At 59.0% G+C, this 22,422-nt stretch overlaps 1 protein-coding gene and 1 pseudogene across 3 annotated transcripts; both read right to left on the reverse strand.

Moving 5' to 3' along the window:
* Positions 1-6: 6 nt before the first annotated feature.
* On the reverse strand, positions 7-22,416 carry MSI1 (musashi RNA binding protein 1). Of its 3 annotated transcripts, none has more exons than XM_045296873.1 (13): positions 22,376-22,416; positions 22,178-22,262; positions 19,303-19,344; positions 17,700-17,792; positions 13,660-13,708; positions 12,465-12,547; positions 11,355-11,472; positions 8,388-8,468; positions 5,560-5,616; positions 3,143-3,211; positions 2,252-2,406; positions 1,237-1,300; positions 7-365 (listed from the first exon to the last, which is right to left on the reverse strand). In XM_045296873.1, the coding sequence occupies exons 1-12, from the start codon at positions 22,402-22,404 to the stop codon at positions 1,259-1,261; spliced, it is 903 nt and encodes a 300-aa protein (XP_045152808.1). In that variant the 5' UTR covers positions 22,405-22,416; the 3' UTR covers positions 7-365; positions 1,237-1,258. The 3 variants fall into 3 exon arrangements, with proteins under 3 accessions (XP_045152808.1, XP_004709623.1, XP_012861885.1); XM_004709566.2 differs by having other exon boundaries at positions 2,252-2,439; XM_013006431.2 differs by lacking the exon at positions 5,560-5,616.
* On the reverse strand, positions 6,899-8,248 carry LOC105979237 (annotated as a pseudogene).
* Positions 22,417-22,422: the final 6 nt, after the last annotated feature.

Below are 22,422 nucleotides of genomic sequence, written 5' to 3' on the forward strand. Positions count from 1 at the left end.
CCTCACTCTAGCTATGCACAGATACAAAAGCTTTCTGGGGGGGTGGTCCTATGGGGGCACAGCAGAGAGAGAGAGAGGGGAGAATGGGTGGGGGAACGGGACAACCAGCTAATCCAAAATAAATAAAAGTAGGCAGGGGGCGGATGGGTCGAAGAGAGGGAGGTTAGTAAGGAGGATCGAGGATGTTGGGGTGGGTGTGTGCGGTGGGCAGCAGGGCAGGGGCCAAGCCCAAGGAGAGCGGGCAGGCAGTAGGGGGGGTGGGGGGTCCGAGTCGCTGCGGGGGAGGGGGTGGCGGCTGCGGCTGAGGTGTCCCCCGCCCCCTCGGCTGGCTCACTGTGGTCCTCAGTCAGCTGCAGGCTGGGGTGCTGAGGGGACAACAGAAGGGCGGTTATGGGGGGTTCTACTAGAATGCTCCTCCCCTGGTCCCCTTCTTGGGGAGCTCTGTCCCTAGTTGGCCCCCCTTTTGACTGCTCTTCCCCTCAGGAGCTGGGTGTATTCAACTGGTCTCAGATGTCCACACTTCTATCCCCGGTCCAGTCTGTCTTGTGTGCAGAATGGGCGGCGTGCCTTGTTCGCCAGCCGTGAATGTTTGCCTGAACGGATGAGTGAACCGTCCGTGGGTCAGCACCCCGTTGGACCCCTAGGACCCGCCCACCCTGCTGCCACCCTCATTCACGGCCCTTTCTGTGGGTCCAGGCTTGTGGCCTTCTAGAAACGGAATGTATCCATGTTGTTTCTGGGTTTCCTTCTCTACGGTTGCTGTGTGTGTGTGTGTGTGTGTAATATGTGTGTGTGTGTGTGTGTGTGTGTAATATTCGGGTGACCAAAGCTTTGCTATGTTTCCTATGTCTTTTTACAAGACAATTCAGGGACATGCATTCCTCTGAGCATGTAGGTCAACAGTCACCATCATCTGCTGCATCCTTGGCCTTCCCAAGGGGCATGCCGGCTCCCTGCAGGCTTTAAAAGAAATGTCCGCAAGTGCCCAGGGGCGTGTGCCTGCTCAGACTTGGATAAGTCAGCCTCACGGAGCCCCCAGTGCCTTTTCCAGCCTGCGAGCTGACACATGGACCACACGAGTGGCCTGCTGCTAACGGACACTCTGAAAGGCAGCAGGCGGGACCTGCTTCCTGAGTCTGGCTCCTCGGCTAGGCTGGGGGTTCTGTGAGAGCGGGGAGGGGGGCGTGTCCTAGACTCCCTGGCACCCTGCCCCACCATACCCGGTGCCCTCCTTACCTCCTGCCACCTGTCCCCTGCTTCAGTGGTACCCATTGGTGAAAGCTGTGGCGATCAAGGGGCCCTGGGGAGAAAAGAAGTCGGCTCCTATTGTGCTGGGGTGAGCCACGCCCTCCTGGGGGCGCTCCTTTGGCCTCCCACAGGCACCCCCAGGAGAGGCACGGAGCTTTCCCGAGCCATGCTATGTCTGCTCCACTGGGGTCTGACAGAAAATTTGGGGGAGGGCCTGAGATGGGATATAACCATCACCCCCACCCCCGGTAAACATCAAGGGGTCCCTGCGTTAGAAGTGAACTCATGGGGGCCCTGCAGGTGCAGTAGATCCAAGGCACAGGCTTGGGAAGCCTATTGTCTGAGGTACCTCAGGGTGGACATGAACTACCAACCTTCTGGCTGGCATTTGAGGGTTCCTCACAGTAGCCTTAATGCCCATCTAATGCCAGGTGCACCAAGCCCAAACCCAAACCACGGCCACTGAGTGGATTCTGACTCAGAGTGACCTTATCTAGGCGTTCCGAGACCATGCCTCTGTCCTTACGGGAACAGAAGCCTCATCTTCCTCCCGCGGAGCGGCTGGTGGGCTTGAACCACTGATTGGATTGCAGTTAGCAATCCAATGCTTACCAGAGCCCCTTGCCTGGTACAGCACACTAAGACCCAACTCACTGCTATCGAGTTGATGCCGACTCCTAGCGACCCTATAGGGCAGGGTAGAACTGCCCCTGTGTGTTCCCAAGGCTGGAACTCTGTACGTGAGGAGGAAGCCCCATCTGTCTGTCTGTCTCCCGCGGAGCAGCTGGTGGTTTCCAACCCAAGTGTAACCTCTCTGGCAGCAGGGCTCCTTTGCCTGGTACCCAGAGGGCTGTTATTGCATAGATGCCGACTGAATGGAGGGCAGCCTCCTCCCACCCCCATGCCCTCTTAGGGATGCACATCCTCCACCCATCATCCCTTGTGTCTCTTCTCCTGCAGACAGACAAACTTGCTCTCTCTGCACCGGGGCCTCGCCACTCACCCCAAGACTGTGGCCGAAGCCGGTGCTGGGGGCGGGGCTGGCGGCACTGATGTAACTGCTGACCCCCGAGTCCTGGTTGGCCGCCCCGTAGAGCTCAGCCATGGGGCCAGGGCTGGTGGTCCCCAGGAAGCCCCCGGTGCGGCTGGGAGTTGAACCTGGAGGGGGAGCCATCGTCCAGGGGTGAGAGCCTGACAACCCAGAAAGAAGATGGTGATTGGCCCACAGCTTACGTCAATGGCCCCAGCAACCCTGACCTTGACCCCTCCCGAATCCTGGCTAGCCCAGCCACCCCACCCTGAGTGAGTTGCATGTCACTGGGCAGCCTCCTCTCAGGTCTCCCTGCCTCGCTCTCTTCAGGCACGTCCAAGCCCCTCCCCATCCTGTACCAGGGGAGGGGGTGCATTTCCTGAAACCTGGAGCTGTCTCCCCTTCCCAGATCCCCCATTCTGCACCCACACCAACTAGCCTCTACATCCCACCCTGTGCTTCCCTCCGGCAGGGGCCGGGTCCCTCCTCCAGTTTGCCTCCAGGTCTGAGGTTAGAGACCTGGCTCCGGGGTGTCCTCCCCTGGCCTTCCCTGGAGGCCCCCCAGCTGGGAGCACCCAGAGCAGGTAAGACAAACAGGCGTTCCCCCCCACAAACTTGCTGAAGCCCTGCTACTGTCATGCCTGATGCCGGCTCTGGAGAGCAGAGGCCACGCGGCCCCACTCCTAGCTGGAGTCCAGTGCCTAGCACGTAGTAGGTGCTCGTAGTAGGTGCTCAGCTAATACTTGGGAGTGAATGAGCCCCTCTGATAAGGGCGGCCTCGGCCAACTCCCCTCTCCTCCCCTGGGCTTCTCTGCATCCCCTCCCGCCCTCCCCCCCTTGTGTCCTTCTGCTCAGAAGCTTCACCTGTTCCTCTAACCACAGCCGCTGCTGCCGCCGCCGCCGCCATTGGTCCATAAGCAGTGAGAGGAATGGCTGCAAGGGAAGGGAAGGGCGCCTGAGTGTGGCCGGTGAGGGCGGGGGTGAGGTGGTGGTGGTGGATGAAGGGGACCCCCACCCTCTGGGCGGAGATCCCCTCAGCCCAGCCTCATCTCAGAAAGAGCGCCCATGGGCTGCCCTTTGTGCCCATGGAATGGATGAAGGGGGAGAGCATGGTTTCCCAATAGGCATCTCTGCCCACTTCTCCCCAGGGACAGTCCGCGCCTCATCGAGGGTCGAGGCAGGGTGGACTCAGGACCCTGGGTGGGCGATGCTGGTTCGCTCCCAGACCCCTTCTGCTGGGCAGGTCCCCTCACTCCCAGAGCGCTGTGTCATTTGCAACTGGCAGAGTTGCCCCACCCATGTCCCTCGCCCCAACTCCAGTGCACGGCGGGCTATGATGGATGGCCACAGACACACCAGGCCAGCCTCTCTCTCAGGATGAGACTGAGTCGGTGGTATAGTTCACCTTCTGGGGCCCTCTGAGGGACCAGGAGGCTGGACGCCACCTCTGCTTAGCACCCTCTCCCGAGAACACGTCCTCTGTGAATGAATGGAGTGCACCCCAGTCCTTGTCTTTGGGCCCTACCGGACCACCCCAGGCAGGAAAGAACTCCCAGTTCCCCCAGCCCCCTGTCCGCGCTCCACACCATAAACAGGGGACCCTGCTCTTTCCTGGATTGGTTGACTCCTTCATCCCTGGGCATCGAAAGCTCTGTCTTGTACTAGACAACGATGTTTAATAAGGGTCTGCTGAGGGGACAGAGAGGCTTCTGCTTAAAAAAACAAACAAACAAACAAACAAACAAACAAAAAACACCTCTTGGCTCGAATGTGATAAGAGGTGAGTTCCCCCTACTGGCTGGAGCTGCTACTGCAGCCTTGGAGGGTGCAGTCTTAGGTACCGAGGGGGGTGCCGCTTTGGGCGGCCTTGGAGAAAAAGTGGATCTCAGGACAAGGGACCCTGGGAACCAGGGGCCTTTGAGGCGATGCCAACTCAGGGACCCCGGGGTGTCAGCGTGGCACTGCGCTCGGGGGTTTTCAAAAGCCAGGCCAAACTCACTGCCCTGGAGGCGATTTCTGACTCGGGGTGACCCGACAGGGCAGAGAGGTCTTGATGGACGCAGCCTGCCTCGGCTTTCTTCTCTGAAGGGGCTGGTGGGTCCGAGCTGGGGCTGACCTCTAGTCGGCAGCCGGGGGGCTTAACCCAGCATGCCACTCGGCCTGCTTCACTGGCTGAATTTCCCAAATGGCTCATCAAGCCTTTGTTCTGAGAAGACAGTGGGTGAGTGTAGACCTCCAATCTCCCGATCAGCAGCCCAGTGCGGGCATCATTTGCCCCACGGTTGGTCCCACCCGGGGACGGCAGGGGAGGGGGGCTCCCAGGCATCTGTGGTGGTCCTGAGAGCAGGGCCAAAGTCCCAAGGGCTGGGTTTTGGTCTGTCTGGGCATTTCCACAGAAAGTCCGAGCCCGTGAGCTTAGACAAGTCAAGACAAGTCAAGCCTGGCTCCTTCCTGCCCTGCGGGGGCCCCTTCAAGGCCTGACACAGTATCTCCTGCATTGTCAGTTGGCCTGAGCCCCTCACCCAAAACAGCTCAGGGAAGAATTCGCCCTCCTTGCCCCACCCCAGGCTTCTCTTCCCGTCTCGTAAATGGATTGTGGGGAGAAGGGCCGGTGGCCAGCGCTAGGAGGGAAGGTCTTATCGAAAGCCAACATCCTCCACACGCTGCCAGGTTGGGGTCAAGAGTCTGGGGCGGCAGGGGAGAAGCAGGTTCAACAGAGACCACGTGCCCCGCCCCACCACCACCACCGCGTCCGCACGCTCACACCACATCTTGGCCTCACTGCGGGCTCCAGAGTGAGCAACCTGGTCCAAGAGAAAGTTCCAGTTGGTTCCTCCCACTCACCCAGAGGGAGACCCACAGTTGGCCCTCGGGTGTGTCTCATCGACCCTGGGGATGCTGTACAGGTTTGGGCTTTGGCATCGGCATTTGAAAGGAATCCCCCGTTTCCTTATCAGAGCAAAAGCCAGACCTCTGGCTGCTCCAGGAAAAAGGAGATCTGACGGCACTGCGTCTGCAGGCAGGGCCAGCTGGAACCAGGGTGGCGCTCCGAGACCCTGGCCTGACCCCAGAGCCCACAGCGGTGCCTGGCACATGGGCAGCACCAGGTAAGTATCTGCCAATCAGATGAATGAGTGCCTAAGCCTCCTTCCACCTGCTGGGCCTGGCCCGATGGCTACACGTGGCGGGAGGGCTCCCTGGGGCCTTTCCCCAGGACGCTTCCTGGGGCCTTTCTCTCGCCTCCTGCGGCCTGTGAGGTGTTCAAAACCCGAGGGACTGACCTGTAAGCTCGGGGAGGACTGGGGCGCTCGGGAGAGGGGTCCGCTCTACACGGAACTCTAAAACGAAACGTAAAACAGCTTAGGAGGAAGCAGCGGAGGTCCAGGGGAGACATAGGCACCCACAGGGACACTGGGTGGGGGACAGGCCATGCACGGGACCCAGGAGCTGGGTGGGGTGGGGTGGAGGTGAGCACGGTCCCCAGCAGGCAGGGGAGGTTGAGCGGGAGGAGACACAGGCACAAAGGGACAGAGAGGAGTAGAGAGGGGGAGAGAAGGAGTTGCCACCTTGCCACCTCTACCCTGGGCAAGGGGCCTTGCTGGAGCTCGGTTTTCAAAATCATTTTGTGGTTGTCTTGAAACCCGCCCAGTCGATCCAACGCCCTCCACACGTGCAACTCGCCGACCTGGCTACCGTCTCTGGGCCTGTGTCGCCACCGTCACCCTCCTCGTCTACAGGCTCCTGCCCCTCCCCACGGCTTCCCACCTGACCCCCCCAGCTGCAGGCTACGCATGGACAGCGGGCAGCGTCTGCTCCAGGGGCATTGACTCGTGCTGGGGGAGGGAGGCCAGAAGGGCGGTCACCAGAGTGGATATGCGGCAATCGTTGACACGACAGGGGGTGGGCTTGTGATGTGCTCCCGACCAGAAACGTCTTCAAAGACAGGAGGGCAAAATGAAGACATAAACGTGCCCAAGGCATCTCCCAGAATCCCCTGCTTCTCCTGTTTCTGTGAGGATCTGAGGAGGCGGGACAGAAGCAGCCCCAGGGTCCCGCAAGTCAAGGTCCCTTGGGTTCCAGCCGTCTCTACTTCCGGCCGAGTTCTCTTAGGGGGCTGAGCCCGTTTCTTTGTAAAGCGGAGATGGCCAACCCTCGGGCCTTGGTGCGAGTGAGGATCAGGCAGTCAGGGGCTGACAAAGAGAGCCCCCAGCCCCCGCTCTCGCACCAGGAGGAGCCTGACTCACTGCCATCGGGCCGATGCCCACTCAAAGCGACCCTACGGGACAGGATAGAAACTGCCCCTGTGCATTTCCAGGGCTGTGACTCCTTATGGGAGTAGAAAGCCTCACCTTTCTCCCAAGGAGCGGCTGGTGGTTTCAAACTGCGGACCTTGCGGATCGCAGCCCAATGCATCACCACGCTGATGCCAGGGTTCCTGGGCAGGGAGGCTAGAGGGATGGGAACTGCAGGACACAGAACCAGCGGCACCGAACAGGGGGCATGGGAAGCACTGGGTGGGGATGGGCACACTGTGCCAACCTTTCCCGAGACCGTCATCAGATATTCTTTCTTTTTTGGGGGGAAGGGGGGTGGGGGAGTTTGTTAAAGGTCCTGGCCACACTACTTCTTCTCCACATCTTGTTCTACAGCGTCCTTGGCCCTTTTCGCTCGGATGCCAAAGAGTCAGGCGTTGGCACGGGCCATGCGGAGACTGGCGAAGGCCTTGAAGTCCTTCTCTTCTTGCGTGATAACCCGGGCTTTCTCCTTCTCGTAGACGTTTCGGATGGGCATCACAGGTCCAGGAAGCTGCATGGCCAGTTTGAGTTCCTCCGCTGAGCTGTCTCCCTTCCTGGGGGCCGAGGGCTTCCTGGGGAGGAGGATGGGCTTGGAGCGGCACTCCTTTAGCCGCTGCCCATGGGCCTGCAGGGACTCGGTGGACTTGTTCCGCCTCTGGCGGTCTACGGAGATGCCGATGGTGCGGGCCACCTTCTTGTGGATGCCGGCCACCCTCAGTTCTTCCAGGCTGAAGCCCCAGCCTGCACAGTGTGAGAGCGCACAGTAGGGCAGCGCACGGTGGACCGGATGGGGCCGGATGTGGGCCTTGTGCGAGCTTGTCGGGCCTTGTGCCTGCGTATCTTCCGTGCTGGCTGGTTGAACCACGTGGACACACGCCGCTGCCAGTCCTTGTGGAAGTGGGACTTCAGGATCATGCCATTCCGGCTGGGCACCGTGGCTGCCTACGGCCCTCCTCCAAGTGGAACGGCCGAGCAGGAAGCCAGATATTCTTTCTAACGCAGGTGGGCAGACACAGGATCCCTAGAGGTGGGTGATGCACGCGCCTGGGGGGCCCTCCGAAAAAAGGAGACCCACCACGGAGGGAGAGGAGCCTGCCAGAATTGGCCTTTGATATGTCAAAGGTGCCCACACTGACTGGCCAGGATGGCACAGTGGGGCACTTCGCTGGCCCTGCCGTGTGGTCTGGGCTGGCGTGCTGTGGATTCTGACTGACAGATGAAAGACGACCCCCAGAGGTCTTATTGGGCTCAGAAAGAACTGGGCTGAGGCACCTGGTCCTTAGGGACCAAACCCAGTCACTGTTGCCGGTCAATTCCGGCTTCTGGAGAACTGTCCCATGGACATCATCTTCGTGTTGGCTGAGGGCCAGAGGGCCACTGGGGATGGGTTTGAACCTTCCGCCTTCAGGTTAGTATCTAATCACAGACCTCCAGTCATTATAAATGTCCCAACGTCAGTCCTCGGGGAGGTCCCCTCACCCCACCCTTCAAGGCAGGTAGGAGGAAGGGGGTCCCGGATACCCTTTCTCTTTGATGGAAGTGGCAACTCCTGAGGAGGGGAGGGTAGAGGCAGGAAACAGGTGGAGGTGGCTGGGGAGAGGCGTGCCATGCAGGGCCGGTGGGGAGCGCCCACTACAATCCTGGGGAGGGTGGGGGGTACTCTTTCCTCAGACATGCCCTTCCTTTCAGGCCTCTGGTAGGCAGAACCCACCCCATCCCAGAGCCATGCACTCTCAGACACTGCCCTAAGGAAGTCAGACTGCCCGGGAGCCGTAGTCATGCTGGCAGTAGTGGGGACACCAAGCAGGACTTACCAGGGAACTGGTAGGTGTAGCCAGGAGCGAGGCCTGTGTAACTCCGACTGGCGTAGGTTGTGGCTTGGAATCCTGGGTAACCTAAAGGGGGCAAAAGGACCGGGTCAGGGCAGGGGCTCCCACTCCTGTGCCCAGCCCATCTCGTCCCATGCAGACCGGCGGCCTCACTTCTTAAATGCCTTCTGTGGGCCAAGCCCCGTCTGGGTTGTGGACCCTATGTAACCTCAACAGAATGCTCGGGTCTGGTGCAAGTGACCCCTGTGTGTTACAGGTAGAGCCACTCCGCCCAGCTTTCCCAGTGGTGCTCTTGGCAGAAAAGCACCAAGCCTTTTATTCCGAGGCACCGCTGGGTGGATTCGACCTGCCAACCCTTGGATGAGAGATGGAGACGAACCGTCAAACCGCTGACGCCAGCCTCAGGTGCTATTGGGAACCCCATTCTACAGACAGAGAAACTGAGGCTCAGGGAGGTAGGTGATGTTTAGTGACTGGCAGCAAAATCCTCACTTCTCACCAAGGCCCTGGGGCGGCGGCCACCTCCGTCCTCATCACACCGGCTCCTCCGCCGCTGTTTCTCAGACACACCGCTCGCCTCACCTCGGGGCCTCTGCCTTGGCTGTTCCCTCTGCCCATGACACTGTTCCCCAGATCTGGGCACAACCTGGGTCCTTCCACGGGTGCAGGCCTCAGCTGGAAGGTCACCCCTCCAGAGAGGTCTCCCCTGCAGGAGTCCCCCACTCCTTCTCCAGTCAGCGACCATCTCTATCAGCTGTGCCCCCCACCCCACACCCCCATCACACTGACTGGCATTATGGGGACTTAGCTTACCCGCTATTCTGTCTTCCCTATTGCCCTCTTTCATGTATCCCTGGCACCAACACAGTGCCTGCTAGGAGCACGAATTTAACAGATATTTGTGGGGGGAGGGGGGCGGCAGTTGTTGACCAAGGGTTGGATAGGAAGCTTGCGGGGCAGTGAGTCTAGGGGACCCAAATCCAGTGGTCACTTGCCGGTTCTGACTCGCAGCGACCCTTCCCTTTTTCCCAGCGGAGGGATAACTTGGAAAAGGAGGTGAGCATGGCTGCCGAGCTAGAAGAAGGTCACCACGCCCCTGCTCTGTACGTGGGGAGACGGTCGGACCAGCGTCCGTCCTGCTGTGTTGAGTTCTCTCAGCAGCAAGGCCAGCACGCCCCCCACCCCAACTTCAGATCTGCAGCTCCCGCTGCAGCGAGGAGCAGAGACGCGCGGTTGGCGGTGGCACTGGTGCAGCGGGCTACCGCCTCAGCTCTGACTGGCTCCCCGACTCTCGGCCCCCATGCTGACAAGGCCCCCCCCCCCCAAAGTGCGCAGGAAAATGGAACGAAGAGATAATGAGGGTCTTGAACAGCGAGCACAGCAGATTCGTTAAAGAAGCAAATGCTCCCCATGTTACGGATCAAAGGACGCGCACGAGAAGACAGCTAATGGCGAGGCCTGCTCCTGGCCTGGACCCTGGGCGGGAGTACTTGCACACCTGTGCTTCAAAGCACGAGGAGGTCGACAGAGAAAACCGGACGACAGACAGTTGGTTCGATCAACGCATCCCACCAAGAGAAGTTTACAAAGGGGACACCCGCTCAGTGGGACAGGACGGAATACCCCTGCATCTTAGGAAATACACACAGAAGACCTAGAAGCCCAGAGCCACCAGGTGCACCAGGGGAACTTCAACGAGGTCAAGGGGAAAGGCTGTGATCCTTCCAGTTTATCCCCATGGAGGTCTTGATGCTCTCTGGTCTATAACCTACTGTCTAGTACAGCGGTTCTCAACCTTCCAAATGCCTCGGCCCTTTCATACAGCTCCTCCTGTGGTGGTGACCCCCAACCATAAAACTATTTTCCTTGCTACTTCATCACTGTCAGTTTGCTACTGTCATGAATCGGGCGACCCCTGTGAAAGGGTCGTTTGACTCCTAAAGGGGTCGAGACCCACAGGTTGAGAACCGCTGGTCTAGTGATTCGGGGAAAATCACAAGAGTGCACATGACCAAATGAGATGTTAACAATGGGCGAATCCGGGTGAGGGGTATGGTTGGCTGTTCTCTGAACAATTCTGTGTTGGTAACTCTTCTAAAAGGTTGACGTTATTTCCAGAGAAAAGTCGCTGAAGAAACAAGAGAAAATGTGCAGAGAAGACGGACAGGGCTCTTCAACCTCTGGTGGGATCCCAAACCTGTTCCCCCAGGCCCCGCCCACCCCACCCCCTCCTCTGAGCTCCCAGAGCATGGCTCAGAGGTGCTGCTCCCCCACCCTCCGAGTACTGTTATCATTCTGGGTGCATACTTCCTGTCTGCCCAAGGAGACGCACCCTTCCAGGGGGCCACGTTCACAAGTGTATAGATTCAGTGTCTGTCCCAAGGCCAAGTCCTGGCCAACCCCACCAGGGCTCTGCACAGGCCCCACTTCCTCCTGGGAGCCTCCCCTGAACTCCTGGTGGGCTCAGACACCTCCATCTCTGTGGGCCTCAGTGGACTCGGCCCTTCAATTCTCAAGTCCCCCCCCTTGAGGGTGAGCCCCAGGAGGGCAGTCCCTGCCTCTCAGAAGCTGTCCCACAAATGATCAGCTGAACGAACAAGAAAAGGCAGCCTTCCCACATTCCCAAAGGCCTTGCCTCGGCCCCACAGCACTCTTCAGGCACAAGGCTGGGCACGTGGCAGTTGCTCTCCAGCTACGTGCTGAAAGGCTCCACGGGACAGGCCTATATAGATGGAAGGACAGCATGGAGGTGGAGCAGCCAGGCCATTCTTCTGGTCGCCACTGGAGGGCAGCACCGCCCAACCAAATGACCCACTAAACCTGTGGCCCTTCATCCCGAAGGGCACCCAGTGACTCAGACAGCAGGGCTGACCACAGAGGAGACGCACCGCCCACGCGCAGCCCGAGAGTGGTTCTGGGCAGGAAGAAGCCACCGGCAGCCACCACACCTACCCAGCATGCCAATGCCCAGCATGAAGGCGTCCATCCCGTAGGGCATGACTCGAGACCGCCCCCGAGCAGAGCCCGTCGGCGACATCACCTCTTTTGGCTGAGCTTTCTTACATTCCACCTGCAATGAGACCTGGAATCAGTGTCCCTGACCGACCGGGGACTATTGTCCCTTTTGCTCCCTGGACAACCTCTTTCCTTCTCATTTGGTATCGACTGGTTACCGTGGTCCACTCCGATCCCTAGTGACTGCAGGTGTGCAGGGGCACAGCTGTGCTTCCTAGGATTCTCAGTGGCTAGTTTTCCCATGCATAGCCAGGCCTTTCTTCCTAAGCACCTCTAGGTGAACCAGAATCACCACCCACACCCACACCTGTTGGTTAACAGGGTTTTAAGTGCACCCACTCCTTGTATGACTCAGGGACACCATTCATTACGCACACCAAAACAAAACAAAAACAAACAAAACCCTTCTGATCATCAAGTCGTTTGGGAGCAGACAGCCTCCTCTTTCTCCCCAGGAATGGCTGGTGGGTTCGAACTGCTGACCTGCGGCCAGCAGGCCAAGAAATCTGCACCGCCACCATGGATGGAGCGTCCACCATGTATCAATCAGGCTTTGCACACAATGTATCTTCCCAAACGTTTACGCTGACTCTGACGGAGCCACAGCACTGTTACCCTGGTTTCACAGAGGATGTCGAGAAAGAAAGCGAACCATCGGCCAGGGAAGCCTCCACCACGGGTTAGCAAACTGCCCCCAGAGAGCCCTAAGCAGCCCGGACGTGCACGTGGCTCCGAAGTAAAACTGCAACATTTTAACGCATATTATTCAGATATGATTCAGACGGTGGTGATCTCATTCATTTACCCAAAAAGAAAAGGTATTTGTTTACATGGTTGTGTGGGGCAGGATTAGGTCTTCTGACCCCTGGCCTAGACTAACAGTAAGGGTCTCTATTCAGGCCTCTGCTTACACAAGCTGCTCTTTCACCGCCGCAGGGCACAACTCCCCGCTGGAAGTTCAGGTCCCTATCGGGCTACCTCTACCACCCCCCACCACCACCCCGCTCAGCCGGCTGCCCCACTCGGCCCCACCCACGTGCAGCTCACCATCTTGTTGTTGATTTCATGGAAGTGGATTTCACACACTTTCTCCACGATGTCCTCGCTCTCGAAGGTGACGAAGCCGAACCCTGTGGGGAGAGCAAGCGGTCAAAGCAGGGTCAGCTCCGGTTCCCAGGGACCACACCAACCTCAGCATGCCTCCGTAGCAGGCAAGCATCCAGCAGAAGGTGCTCCCCATGGCGCCCCAAATTACAGATGACAAAATGGAGGCTCAGCAAAGCGAAGTGGCTACCCGCCCTCCCCTGCCAACTCCGCCCCCACCCCCCAGGTCACACAGCCACTCAGGAAGTGGCAGAGCTGGGATGGGAATACACGGCTGCTTCTCCAACACCCACCCCTCCAAGCTAAACATCCCCAGAAGCAGGCAGCTCACACAAGCAGCTGCGCAAAGACACACCCAGCCGAGACCCGGAGGCACTCATGGGGCAGACACACACTCACACACACACACACACACACACACACACACACACACACTCATACCCAGGTGCATTCACAGGGGCACCCCTCCATACACGAGATGTGTACATTCAGACACCAATACCCTCTGATTTACAGATATGTAAGCACACATGCATGCAGGCATGGAGTATATCCTACCTCCCCCCAAAAGACCGAAAGCCCTAAATAACTAGAGAAACTGATTTGCCACCTGTGGGGTGTGCCCCAGGGGGTGCGATGGGGTTTCTCCAAAAGGAAGACCAGGGTAAGATAAACTGCCAGGTTGCCTGTGGCCCGATGACCCCCAGGGAAGGGAGCTAGAGGAGGGTGCTGGGCCAGGCCGGGGGGGTTGGGGGGTGGCTGGTGGTGCCAGCAGACTGCCTGGGGTTGTGGAGTCAGCCTGACCCAACCCTGCGGTGGCCTGGCCAGGGCTCTGGTTACCAGGGACATGGGAGGCCCAGCAGGCACTAAGCTGGGGCGGGGACAGAGGGCTCAGCTGGGGGGTGGGGTGGGGAGTGGGGGGGCCCTGCTCCTCTGCTCCTCTCGAGTGTCTGCACAGGAAACGGGCGGGACAAAAGCCTTCTGTAAGGCCAGGCCCCAGAGAGGATGCAGCTCCTCCTCAGGGATAGGATGTCAAGAAGCAAGATGAAAGGGCAGCTGTGACCTGCAGCCCCTGGCTGACCACAGGCCCCGGGTCAGCTTGGGAGTAGGGGGGCGGGGGGCGATGACACACACTAACCTCGGTGCCGGTTGGTGGTTTTGTCAAACATCAGCATGGCATCGTCTACCTGAAACAGAGCCTGCAGTGGAGGACCAGCCAGGTGCTGCGGGGGCCCCACCACAGACCAGGAGCAGGCGCTTCTACATCCCCCCCCTTCCCAGTCCAGGCCAGAGTAGTTGTCATCCTAAAGCCTAATCACTGTCCATGTGGAAACCCCAACTGGAGGCCACCAAGCTGCCCTACCGCCATCCAATCACTGCCGACATCCCTGCAGCTCTAAGCACCTGGTCTCCAAGCCCCTCCATCCACCCCACATGCCCACGTGGTAGGAGCTCCACTTTGTAGGTACAGGAAATGGACTCACAGAGGTGAAGTGGCTTGTTCAAGGTCACACAGCAAGTCCTAGCCCAGTGGTTCTCAACCTTCCTAATGCTGCGCAACCCTTTCATACAGCTCCTCGGGTTGTGCTGACCCCCCAACCATAAAATTATCTTCGTTGCTACTTCATCACTGTCATTTTGCTGTTAGGAATTGGGTGACCCTTGTGAAAGGGTCGTTCGACCCCCAAAGGGGTAGCGACCCACAGGTTGAGAACAGCCACCCTAGCCCAAGGCGAGAGGCAGTGGGTGGTGGTGCAGAAGGGGTGCTAGCTGAGAAAGTCTGGGAGCAGGACGAGTGGGATGAGGAAGCAGAACTTTCTCCCTTTGCCCAGAAAGCCAGTCCAGGCAGTGGCTAGTCCAGCCAGACTGGACGCCCTTCTCCTGGTTCAGATCTTTACTCTGATTGAGGTTTCCTTTAGCTACAGGCTGTAATTAAAGCAAGCAGGCCTCCCACAGGCTGGGGGAGGGGCCGGGGTGGAGGAAGGGGAGGTTTATATTATTACCACACTCTTTCTCCGGCCCCAGCCTTCTCTTTCCCACTCTGTCCAGCTGGCCTCTTGGAGAGGTGGCAGCCAAAGACTGCTTCTCCTCTCAGGCCCACCTCCTTCACGCCTCCTTCGCTCTGCTGACTTCTGGTGCCTCCTCCTTACCTTAAGAGGTTAAGGTCAGGCATCCCAGGGGTTTAAGCCAAGGTCTGACTCCCTCTCCCCCAAATGGGGCCACGCATCCAAAGGACAGGATCATGGGGCCACGGAGCATGATCCGTGCTCTCCCAACTCTCTTCCCTTTTCTCTCTAAGTCTGTCATCTGACGTGGACCCGACTTCTCCTGCCTCATTCAAGGGAAGGAGACAGACCTTGAACTTGGCTGATGCTTCAGGTTTCTAAGGCCACAGGCTGCACCCAGCCTTGACTTCCCGCTAGGAGAACCAGGACCCCATTGGAGCCAGGACAGAGCTGGGTCCCTGAGAATCCCTCGGAGGTCCCTGTCCTGGGGACGTACAGCAGTGCCCACCTCCCTCCCCAAGAAGCCAGTCTGAGTCTCCAGAAACGGCCAGACCCTTCCTGCTCAAAACTGGTTTCCCAGAGGAAACCAGAAACCTAAAAAAGGAAGGCTGTGTCAATAAGCTCAACCTTCAAGAATTGGAATTGGAATTCGGAACCCCGCACAGGCGGGCTGGGTAACCTTGGGCAAGCGGCTACATGTCTTCAGCCCCTTATCTGTAAAAGGAGCAGGGTCATGTCTATGGTCTTTATTTTGAAAAACATCAATAATGCATCTTATTTAACCCCACGCATGGCAAACATTCACATCTTCCACAAACTGGGTCTAACTTGCAAACCACCTGGCCTGGAGTCAATTTCAACTCATGGGGGACACCACAAGCGTCCGATTCAACTGTGCGCTACAGGGTCTTCGATGGCGGGACACACGCACACAGACAAGTACTGCCAGGAGACTGCCGGGCCTTTCTTCCAAGGTACCCAACCAAAAGGAACCGCCAACCGTGTGTGGAACAGACAGCCTGGTACACTTGCCCACTGCACCCCTGGGGGACTCTGTCTATCTCAGGGGTCCTCAAACTTTTTAAACAGGAGGCCAGTTCACTGTACCTCAGACCCATTGGGAGGGTCAGACTATAGTTAAAAAAAACAAACTATGAACAAAGTCCTATGCACACTGCACATATTTTATTTTGAAATAAAAAGCCAAACGGGGCAAAAACACCCAGTGGGCCGGATAAATGCCCTCAGCAGGCCGCATGTGGCCCGCGCGGGGCCATAGTTTGAGGACCCCTGGTATATCTTATGGGGAGTAATTAAATGAAAGAGTGATTAGAACCTTCTTAACTAAGTCACAGCACCAGGAAGGTGCAAGGGCTTCCTAAGGAGTCGCTGCGATGAGCCTTGTTCTGGATTAGCTTGCCATGGGAGACTTAGAAGGTCCCACTGGAGCATCTACTGAACACCCTGACTGGACCAGGTGCTGGCTAATCACGTGTTGAATGAACGGAAGCTGCACCCTCCTCCTTCCTGTGCTCACGGAGAACGTCCCCTGAGCCACTAAACAGACTTGGTCCAATCCCATCGTCCTCGCTCTGCCATCCCTGGTCGCCCGACCTCTCAGCCTGAGCCTCAGCCGAGTGGGCTGAAGCTGGGGCAGTGGGCAAAGAAAGTGGCTGGAGGTCCAGGGTCCTCCCACTCGTGTCCCCTCCCTGGGGCCAGCTGAGGGGAGGGAGGCTACCAGCCCAGTGTCCTTAATAGGCTTTGGTCTCCATGGGAACCCCGGGGCAGGGGGACAGAGGGGGAGGGGAGGCGGCCGAAGCTTGCTGACCAGTGGGAGCCGCCAAGTTCGGCGGCTGCTAAGCCTGAGTGGCAGCCATGGCGGCTGACTATTGTTCCCCCCTCGGCGGCGGCCCCTCGATCCGGGGCGGGGGAGGTAGGGGGGACCCCCCCCAGGGAAGGTGGGGGGCGACCCCCCCACACGCACCACCACCACTACCACCACCACCACCGCGGGGCCCTTGGCATCCCCGGCTGTCCCCCTCTCGCTCCCCCTGGCCTCCCCGGGCCGGTTTCACATGCCAACGCCGATTTAGGCCCGAACAAAAGACGCGGCCGAGGACGGCTTCTCCTGGGGCCCGGTTGCCGTGGCAACGCCGGCCCCGGGGGCAGGCGGCCTCCAATCACAGCTGCTGGATCAGATTAGTGCGAGCTCCAGTGCTCGGCGCTCAGACACAAAGACACCCCGCCGGAGCCGAGCGGGCCTGCTGCTTCCCAGGAGCGCCCTTCCCTCTGGGGCCCCGGCCCGCCTGTCCTGCGCCCGCACGGCACCGAGTCTCCGCGGGGCCCCCCCCCAGCACCCACGGGCCAGCGGCGCCGTCCTCGGGGGGCCCACGCCAGTTCCCCTTGCCCTTCTTCCTGGGTGGGGTCGCAGAGAGACCCCGCCTCCAGCCCATCCTCTCACTCAAGACACCAGGGACCCTCCTCCCTCAAGACTCATAACCTTTCTTCTTCCCTCAACAGTCTCCGCGCGTGGGGCCTGGCAGCCCAGGCTGCTAACCTTTCTGAGGGCCTGCTCTACAGCCAGGGTCCATGCTACTATGGTGCAGCCCCCAGCTTGATGCCTCTCAGAACCAGCCTCTGGGCCCCATCAGGGATCCAGGGTGCCCTCTTCAGCTCCCTCAACTGCCCCAAGCCCTCTGCCTGGGCCAGTGAGTGGGGTGCTCAGTGCAACCGGGAGTCATTCTCTTCCTCCTTATCGCGCCTCCAGGAAGAGGTGGGGGAAGGTGCCACCAACCGCCTGTAGCCTGGACAGGTGCACACTCCCAGGAGGCCCCGGGTGGCTGGATTGAACTGGTACTTGGGAACGAGGCCTCCCTTGGGAGAAGGAAGATAAACACGGGCAAGGGCAACAACAGGGACAGCCGCTGTGTGGCTTCCTCCCCAGGGGCCTGTCCAGAGTCTGAGGCCCAGACACAGGCCAGGAGGCCGCAGGGCAGGTTGGCCTGCTCTCACCCACAAGAGGGCTCATCTCACCTCTTCGCGGGCACTGGAGTGACCTGGCAGCTCCCTCCCCCACCCCGCCACACCCCTGGCTGCCTTATCAATTCAGCAGCGCTCCCCTGACCCTGGCAGCACCCCTGCCCCACCAGGAGCACCCCAAACGCAGACCAACCTTCCCAAACTGCTCAAAATACTGCTTCACGTCCTCCACCGTGGTGTTCACAGACAGCCCCCCCACAAAGATCTTCTTCGTTCGAGTCACCATCTGTCAGAGGGAGGGAACGAGACAGTGGGCATCTGAGTGGAGTGGTCTACTGCCACCAGCAGGGCCTCAGGCCCCCCTGCCAGGATGCCAGCTGACAAGCTCTCTGTGGCTCCTCCAGCCTCTCAGAAGCCCACCCCCGCCACACACTTCCCCTCGGACCCCCGCCTTTAGACCTGTCATGGGCAGCTGTGCACCCCACACCAGGGCTGGCTGCTCTGCCTCCCCTCCCACCCTTGCCAGCCTCTCTTTCCCAGAGTGTGTGTCTGAAGGATGCTTTCCCTCAGGGCTAAGAGCAGGTAGGAGAGAAGATGGTCAGTAGCCCCAAAGCCCTAGCAGCAACTCCCCGCCTCGCCCCCCATCACAGCGTCTTTCTGAACTCAAGGCGGGCATTTTCCTGGCCACCCTCCTCCTCACCCCTGGCGGCCCTGTCGCCCCAGCCCTGTTTGGGGAAGAACACATGGTCCTAATTACCCCAGGAGCGCATGGCTAATCCGTGGCAATTCCCAGCCCCATCCTAACACTAAAGTACCTTCTGTCACCAAACTGCTTAATGGAATTAACCCAGTTCTGACCACGAGCTCCCTGGTGTGGCCCTGAATACCTGCTCTGTAATGGCTTCACGTCCCGGGGTAGACCCTGTTCAGGGCGGTCCTTCTCCTGTCTCCTCTCCCGTAGAGGAACCCACCAGGTTTCGAGAGCCCTCCAGCTCCCACCCACCCTTTGCAAAGGTCCTGGAGATGGACCCCCATCTTGGACCCAGAGGTCTGCAAATGCAGGGGTCCTAGCTGCCTGCACTAGAGCTAGCCTTCCCCACTGACCCTTGCCTTGGGCTGATTAAACAGGTTGATCTGGCCAGTTGCCTTGTGCCTGAAACCAAACCCGAGCCTCCAATCGGGCACCCCAAGTTCTGTGTGTCCTACTGCCCAGAGTTCATGTTCCATTCTCCTCTGTCAGAAATATGGGCCAGTTTGCCAGTGACAGAAGGGTGTTCGGGAGGGCAGCCTGGGCCACTGAGGTTGAAGGGCAGCAGGTGATAGGGTCTCCAGGGCCACGGGAAAGGGGGATTCATTCATTGCCATGTTCCCGGGGTCCCTCCTCTGTAAGCCTCATAGCAGCTTATCCCAGAGGTACAACGGTGTCGAGGGTCACCTCTACTGAGCTCAACCTCAGAGGCTAAGTCTGTCCTGTGTTTGACCCCCAACATGTTGGGCTCAGAGGCAGTGATGTGGGATGTCAGAGTTAGACTCACGCTATACTGGCTTCAAATATAGGACAAGGAATCCTCCCTTCCGTGCGGGGGTTCCCCTTTCTTCTGACACCTGCAGGCAACCCCCTGCCCCAGCTCCATCCCAGAGCACAAGCCATGGAGCCAGATCATAAAGAATACCCCTCCTTCCACCCCAGACCTCTGGGAAACATTCCAAACAGAGGTTCCAGAAGCCATGCCCACAGCAGGGTGGGGTGGGTGCTGGGAAGGCCCCTGCCTGGCATTGTCCCCAGGCGTGCTTACTTTAGGCTGTGCTCGCCGAGGAAAGGCCACCTTGGGGTCGATCTGAAAGAGAGCGGAGGAGGATGCTCTTGGTTAACTTGCTCTTCCCCACCGACCACACAAGCCCTTCCGCCCGGAGCACCTCTCTCATCCTGGGCGCGGAGGGGATTCAAGGGTCTGGGGCAGGGAAAGGGTGTGGCTCCAGAGCCAGATTGTCTGAAATCCCACCTGTACTGCTTCCTAACTGTGAGTCCCCGTAACCTCTCGGAGCTTCAGTCCACAGCAAGAAGCCCCAAATCCTCCTCCTTCAAGGCCAGCGGCCCACAGTGCCTGCCAGACGTCACCCAGACACTTTCCTAAAGGAAGCCCTCCGGAAACCTCAAACAAGGAAGAGCTCTGGATTTTCACAAAAAAAAACCCTGCAAGGTGAGCACTGACAATTGTCAGGAGACTCCCGTTGTCCCCAGTATCATCCTCCTCTAGCAGCTTGCCCCCCCCCCACCTCCCCGTAAGCTGGCAGTTCCCTGATGGCGACATGAGTCTTGGAGTGAGGCAGAAGATAGTATTCGGTGACTGGAAAGGGCTTGGCACTAGGACTCAGAACACCTGGCTGATCAGCCCTGTGATCTTGGGAGCTCCCTGGGCCCTCGGAGCCTCAGTTCCTGCATCTGCAAAGTGGGACTAACCACACCCACTCTTCTCAGGCCCTGCCATGGGGGAGCAGATGCGATAACATGGGTGAAAGCGGCCCTTTGTGAACTGCCCTGTGAGGCACAAACAAAGGTGCCATTGCCAGCAGGTCACCTTTGCCCGGGCTGGGAACTACGGAGTGGGGGAGCAAGATGCTGGCCTGGCCCCTGGGACTGGGGACAGAGTTTACGTGAGAAAATGCTTGTTGTTGTTGGAGCTGGGGACCCCTGGGTACTGCGCCTAACCCGACAAGCGGCAAAGCCGGGGCCTACCACACGGTAATCAGTGCAAGATCTAGGAGACTTGGCCACCCACATGGGTTGGACATTACTCCCAAGTTCGCTAGCCAATTGCAGGAAGAGCCTGGTGTTGTTTTTTTTCCCCCTCTCCTCCCCAAAGTTCCTTCTCTTTAAAACTCAGCCTCATTCTAGGGATCTGGCCCTGGCTTCTCTCCTGCCTGAATCGAACCATCCTCCTGTGGGCTCCCCCCTCTGGAATCTGCCCACTGAGACAGAAGTTCCAGAAGCCACGCTGAGGCAACTCCTCCTCTGCCCCTAAGTCCGATGGGGCTCCAGGGCCAGAATCCCAGCAGCCCGTTCATCCCCTCTGACTGAAGTTGTGACTGGATCTCAAAGGATCCTCCCATCCTTCCATTTCGTCCAGAAACTGCCTCCTCGGCCACCAGCACACCTCCCGCAGGCCCCCTGGATGAACCCTGCCTGGGCTTTCCCGCACAAGGCATCCAGAAACCCACGCATCCCTGCCACAGCTCAGCTCCACTCTGACTCACAGCTGGCAACATAAATAAACTCAACAAGTAAACAAAAGGTGAAAGTCAAGACCCAAAATAGACTCCCCTCAGTAAACCTCCCTCCTCCAGGCTGGAGGAGGACATGCACACACAAAGCCCTTGCCCTTTGAGTCCCCTCAGGACAGCCACCTCACCCTCCTTTCTGCCCTCCCCACCCCCTTCCCTCTTAAGCATCCTCCTCCTTTCCGCCCCCAGCCCCAGCCTCTACTGTCTCAGCTTCCTGGGTGCTGGTGGGCCCCAAAGCAGCGGTGCATTCTGAGGACAGGGGATGGTAGGAGAACAGGCAGCTTGATGGCAGATAATCACCAAAACAATAGGCCACTGTCTCTCCACTCCCAGGTCACTTGGGCTGTGCCAAGAAGATCCTTTCAAACAGAGTCGGCAAAGTTGAGGCCTCATTTGCTCGTTACTGCGAGCGGGAGTGGGAGCCACTGGGCAGAGATAACAGGAGCTGGGGACAGGCGGCAATTTAACAAATTCTTGGGCACAAGCAGCTATTGTTGCAGGTAAACAGGAGCCCATGGCTGACCTGGGCAGGGAGGCCCGCGGCCTGGCCAGCGTGGAGTAGTGTGGAGAGAGGAGAACGGATTGTTCCGACTCCCTGGCTGGCTGGCAGGCAGACAGACAGACAGACAGACAGACACACACACACACACACACACACACACTCTTATCCCAGAGTCACCCCTCCTCTGGAGTTCTTTTTGCTCTCCCCCTAGAGCCTGGCCTCCGCCAGCGCCCCCTGCAGGGCCCTGGACCCTGAGGAGCAGTGGGACAGTGGGGTGAAATGTTCTAGGAGTTTGAAGGCCAAACAAGCAGTGTCTTGCTAAGAGAGCAAGTCCTCACAGGGGGGGTCGGTCGGTCAGGGTTGTTTTCAGGCCAGCTACCTCCCTTCCCATAAATCCCTTGTGGGCCAGCAGGTCCCAGCCTTTCACACAAAAGCTCACTGACCAGCAGTGGGGGAGGAAGGGTGCAGCTGGCGAGCCAGGCCTTGCCATTGGTCTGGAATGGGTGGTGGTGGTGGTGGTGGGGGTGTCTGAACCAAATACTAGTTAGAGCTGAGGGAAGCCACCGGGTGGGTCTCTACAGCCCTGACTCACCTAGCCCCACACCAAGCTCCGCCCCGAAGCACCACGATTAGTGATTAGTACTTAGAGGGAGGGAGGTGCTGGTGGCCGCCTCTTCTCTCATTAGACCAGGGGTGCGGGCCGCAAAGGTGGGGTTTTCTGCTTCCACTCCCCACTGCCCCCCCCCCAACTCTGATGAGAAAGTTTCAGAGCATGACAACCCTCTAACTCAGAAAGCCCCCCCCTCCTCCCTCAAGGCCCCAGTCCAGCTGACCCCCGGGGCAGCCTTCCTCTCCCAAAGGCCCCCCAATCCCCGAGGGCCACTCACTGTTTTGGAGTCGAGCTCGTGGCGCGATTGCGCCAGCACTTTATCCACCCCCGCCTGGTCCATGAAAGTGACGAAGCCGAAGCCCCTGCGCGCGGTAGTGGGGAGAGGCAGATGGTTACAAGGCAGTGAGTGGCGGATTGGGGGGTCGAGCGGGGGTGTTGTTGGACCGACAGCAGAAGGAGAGGGAGAGGGCCTCACCTGGATCTCTTGGTCAGGGGGTCCCGCATCACCAGGCACTCCTTCAC

This window comes from Echinops telfairi, unplaced genomic scaffold (genome assembly GCF_000313985.2).
Source record: "Echinops telfairi isolate 266 unplaced genomic scaffold, ASM31398v2 ScPeMD7_7412;HRSCAF=8450, whole genome shotgun sequence".
In the NCBI taxonomy this organism is placed as follows: Eukaryota; Metazoa; Chordata; class Mammalia; order Afrosoricida; family Tenrecidae; genus Echinops; species Echinops telfairi.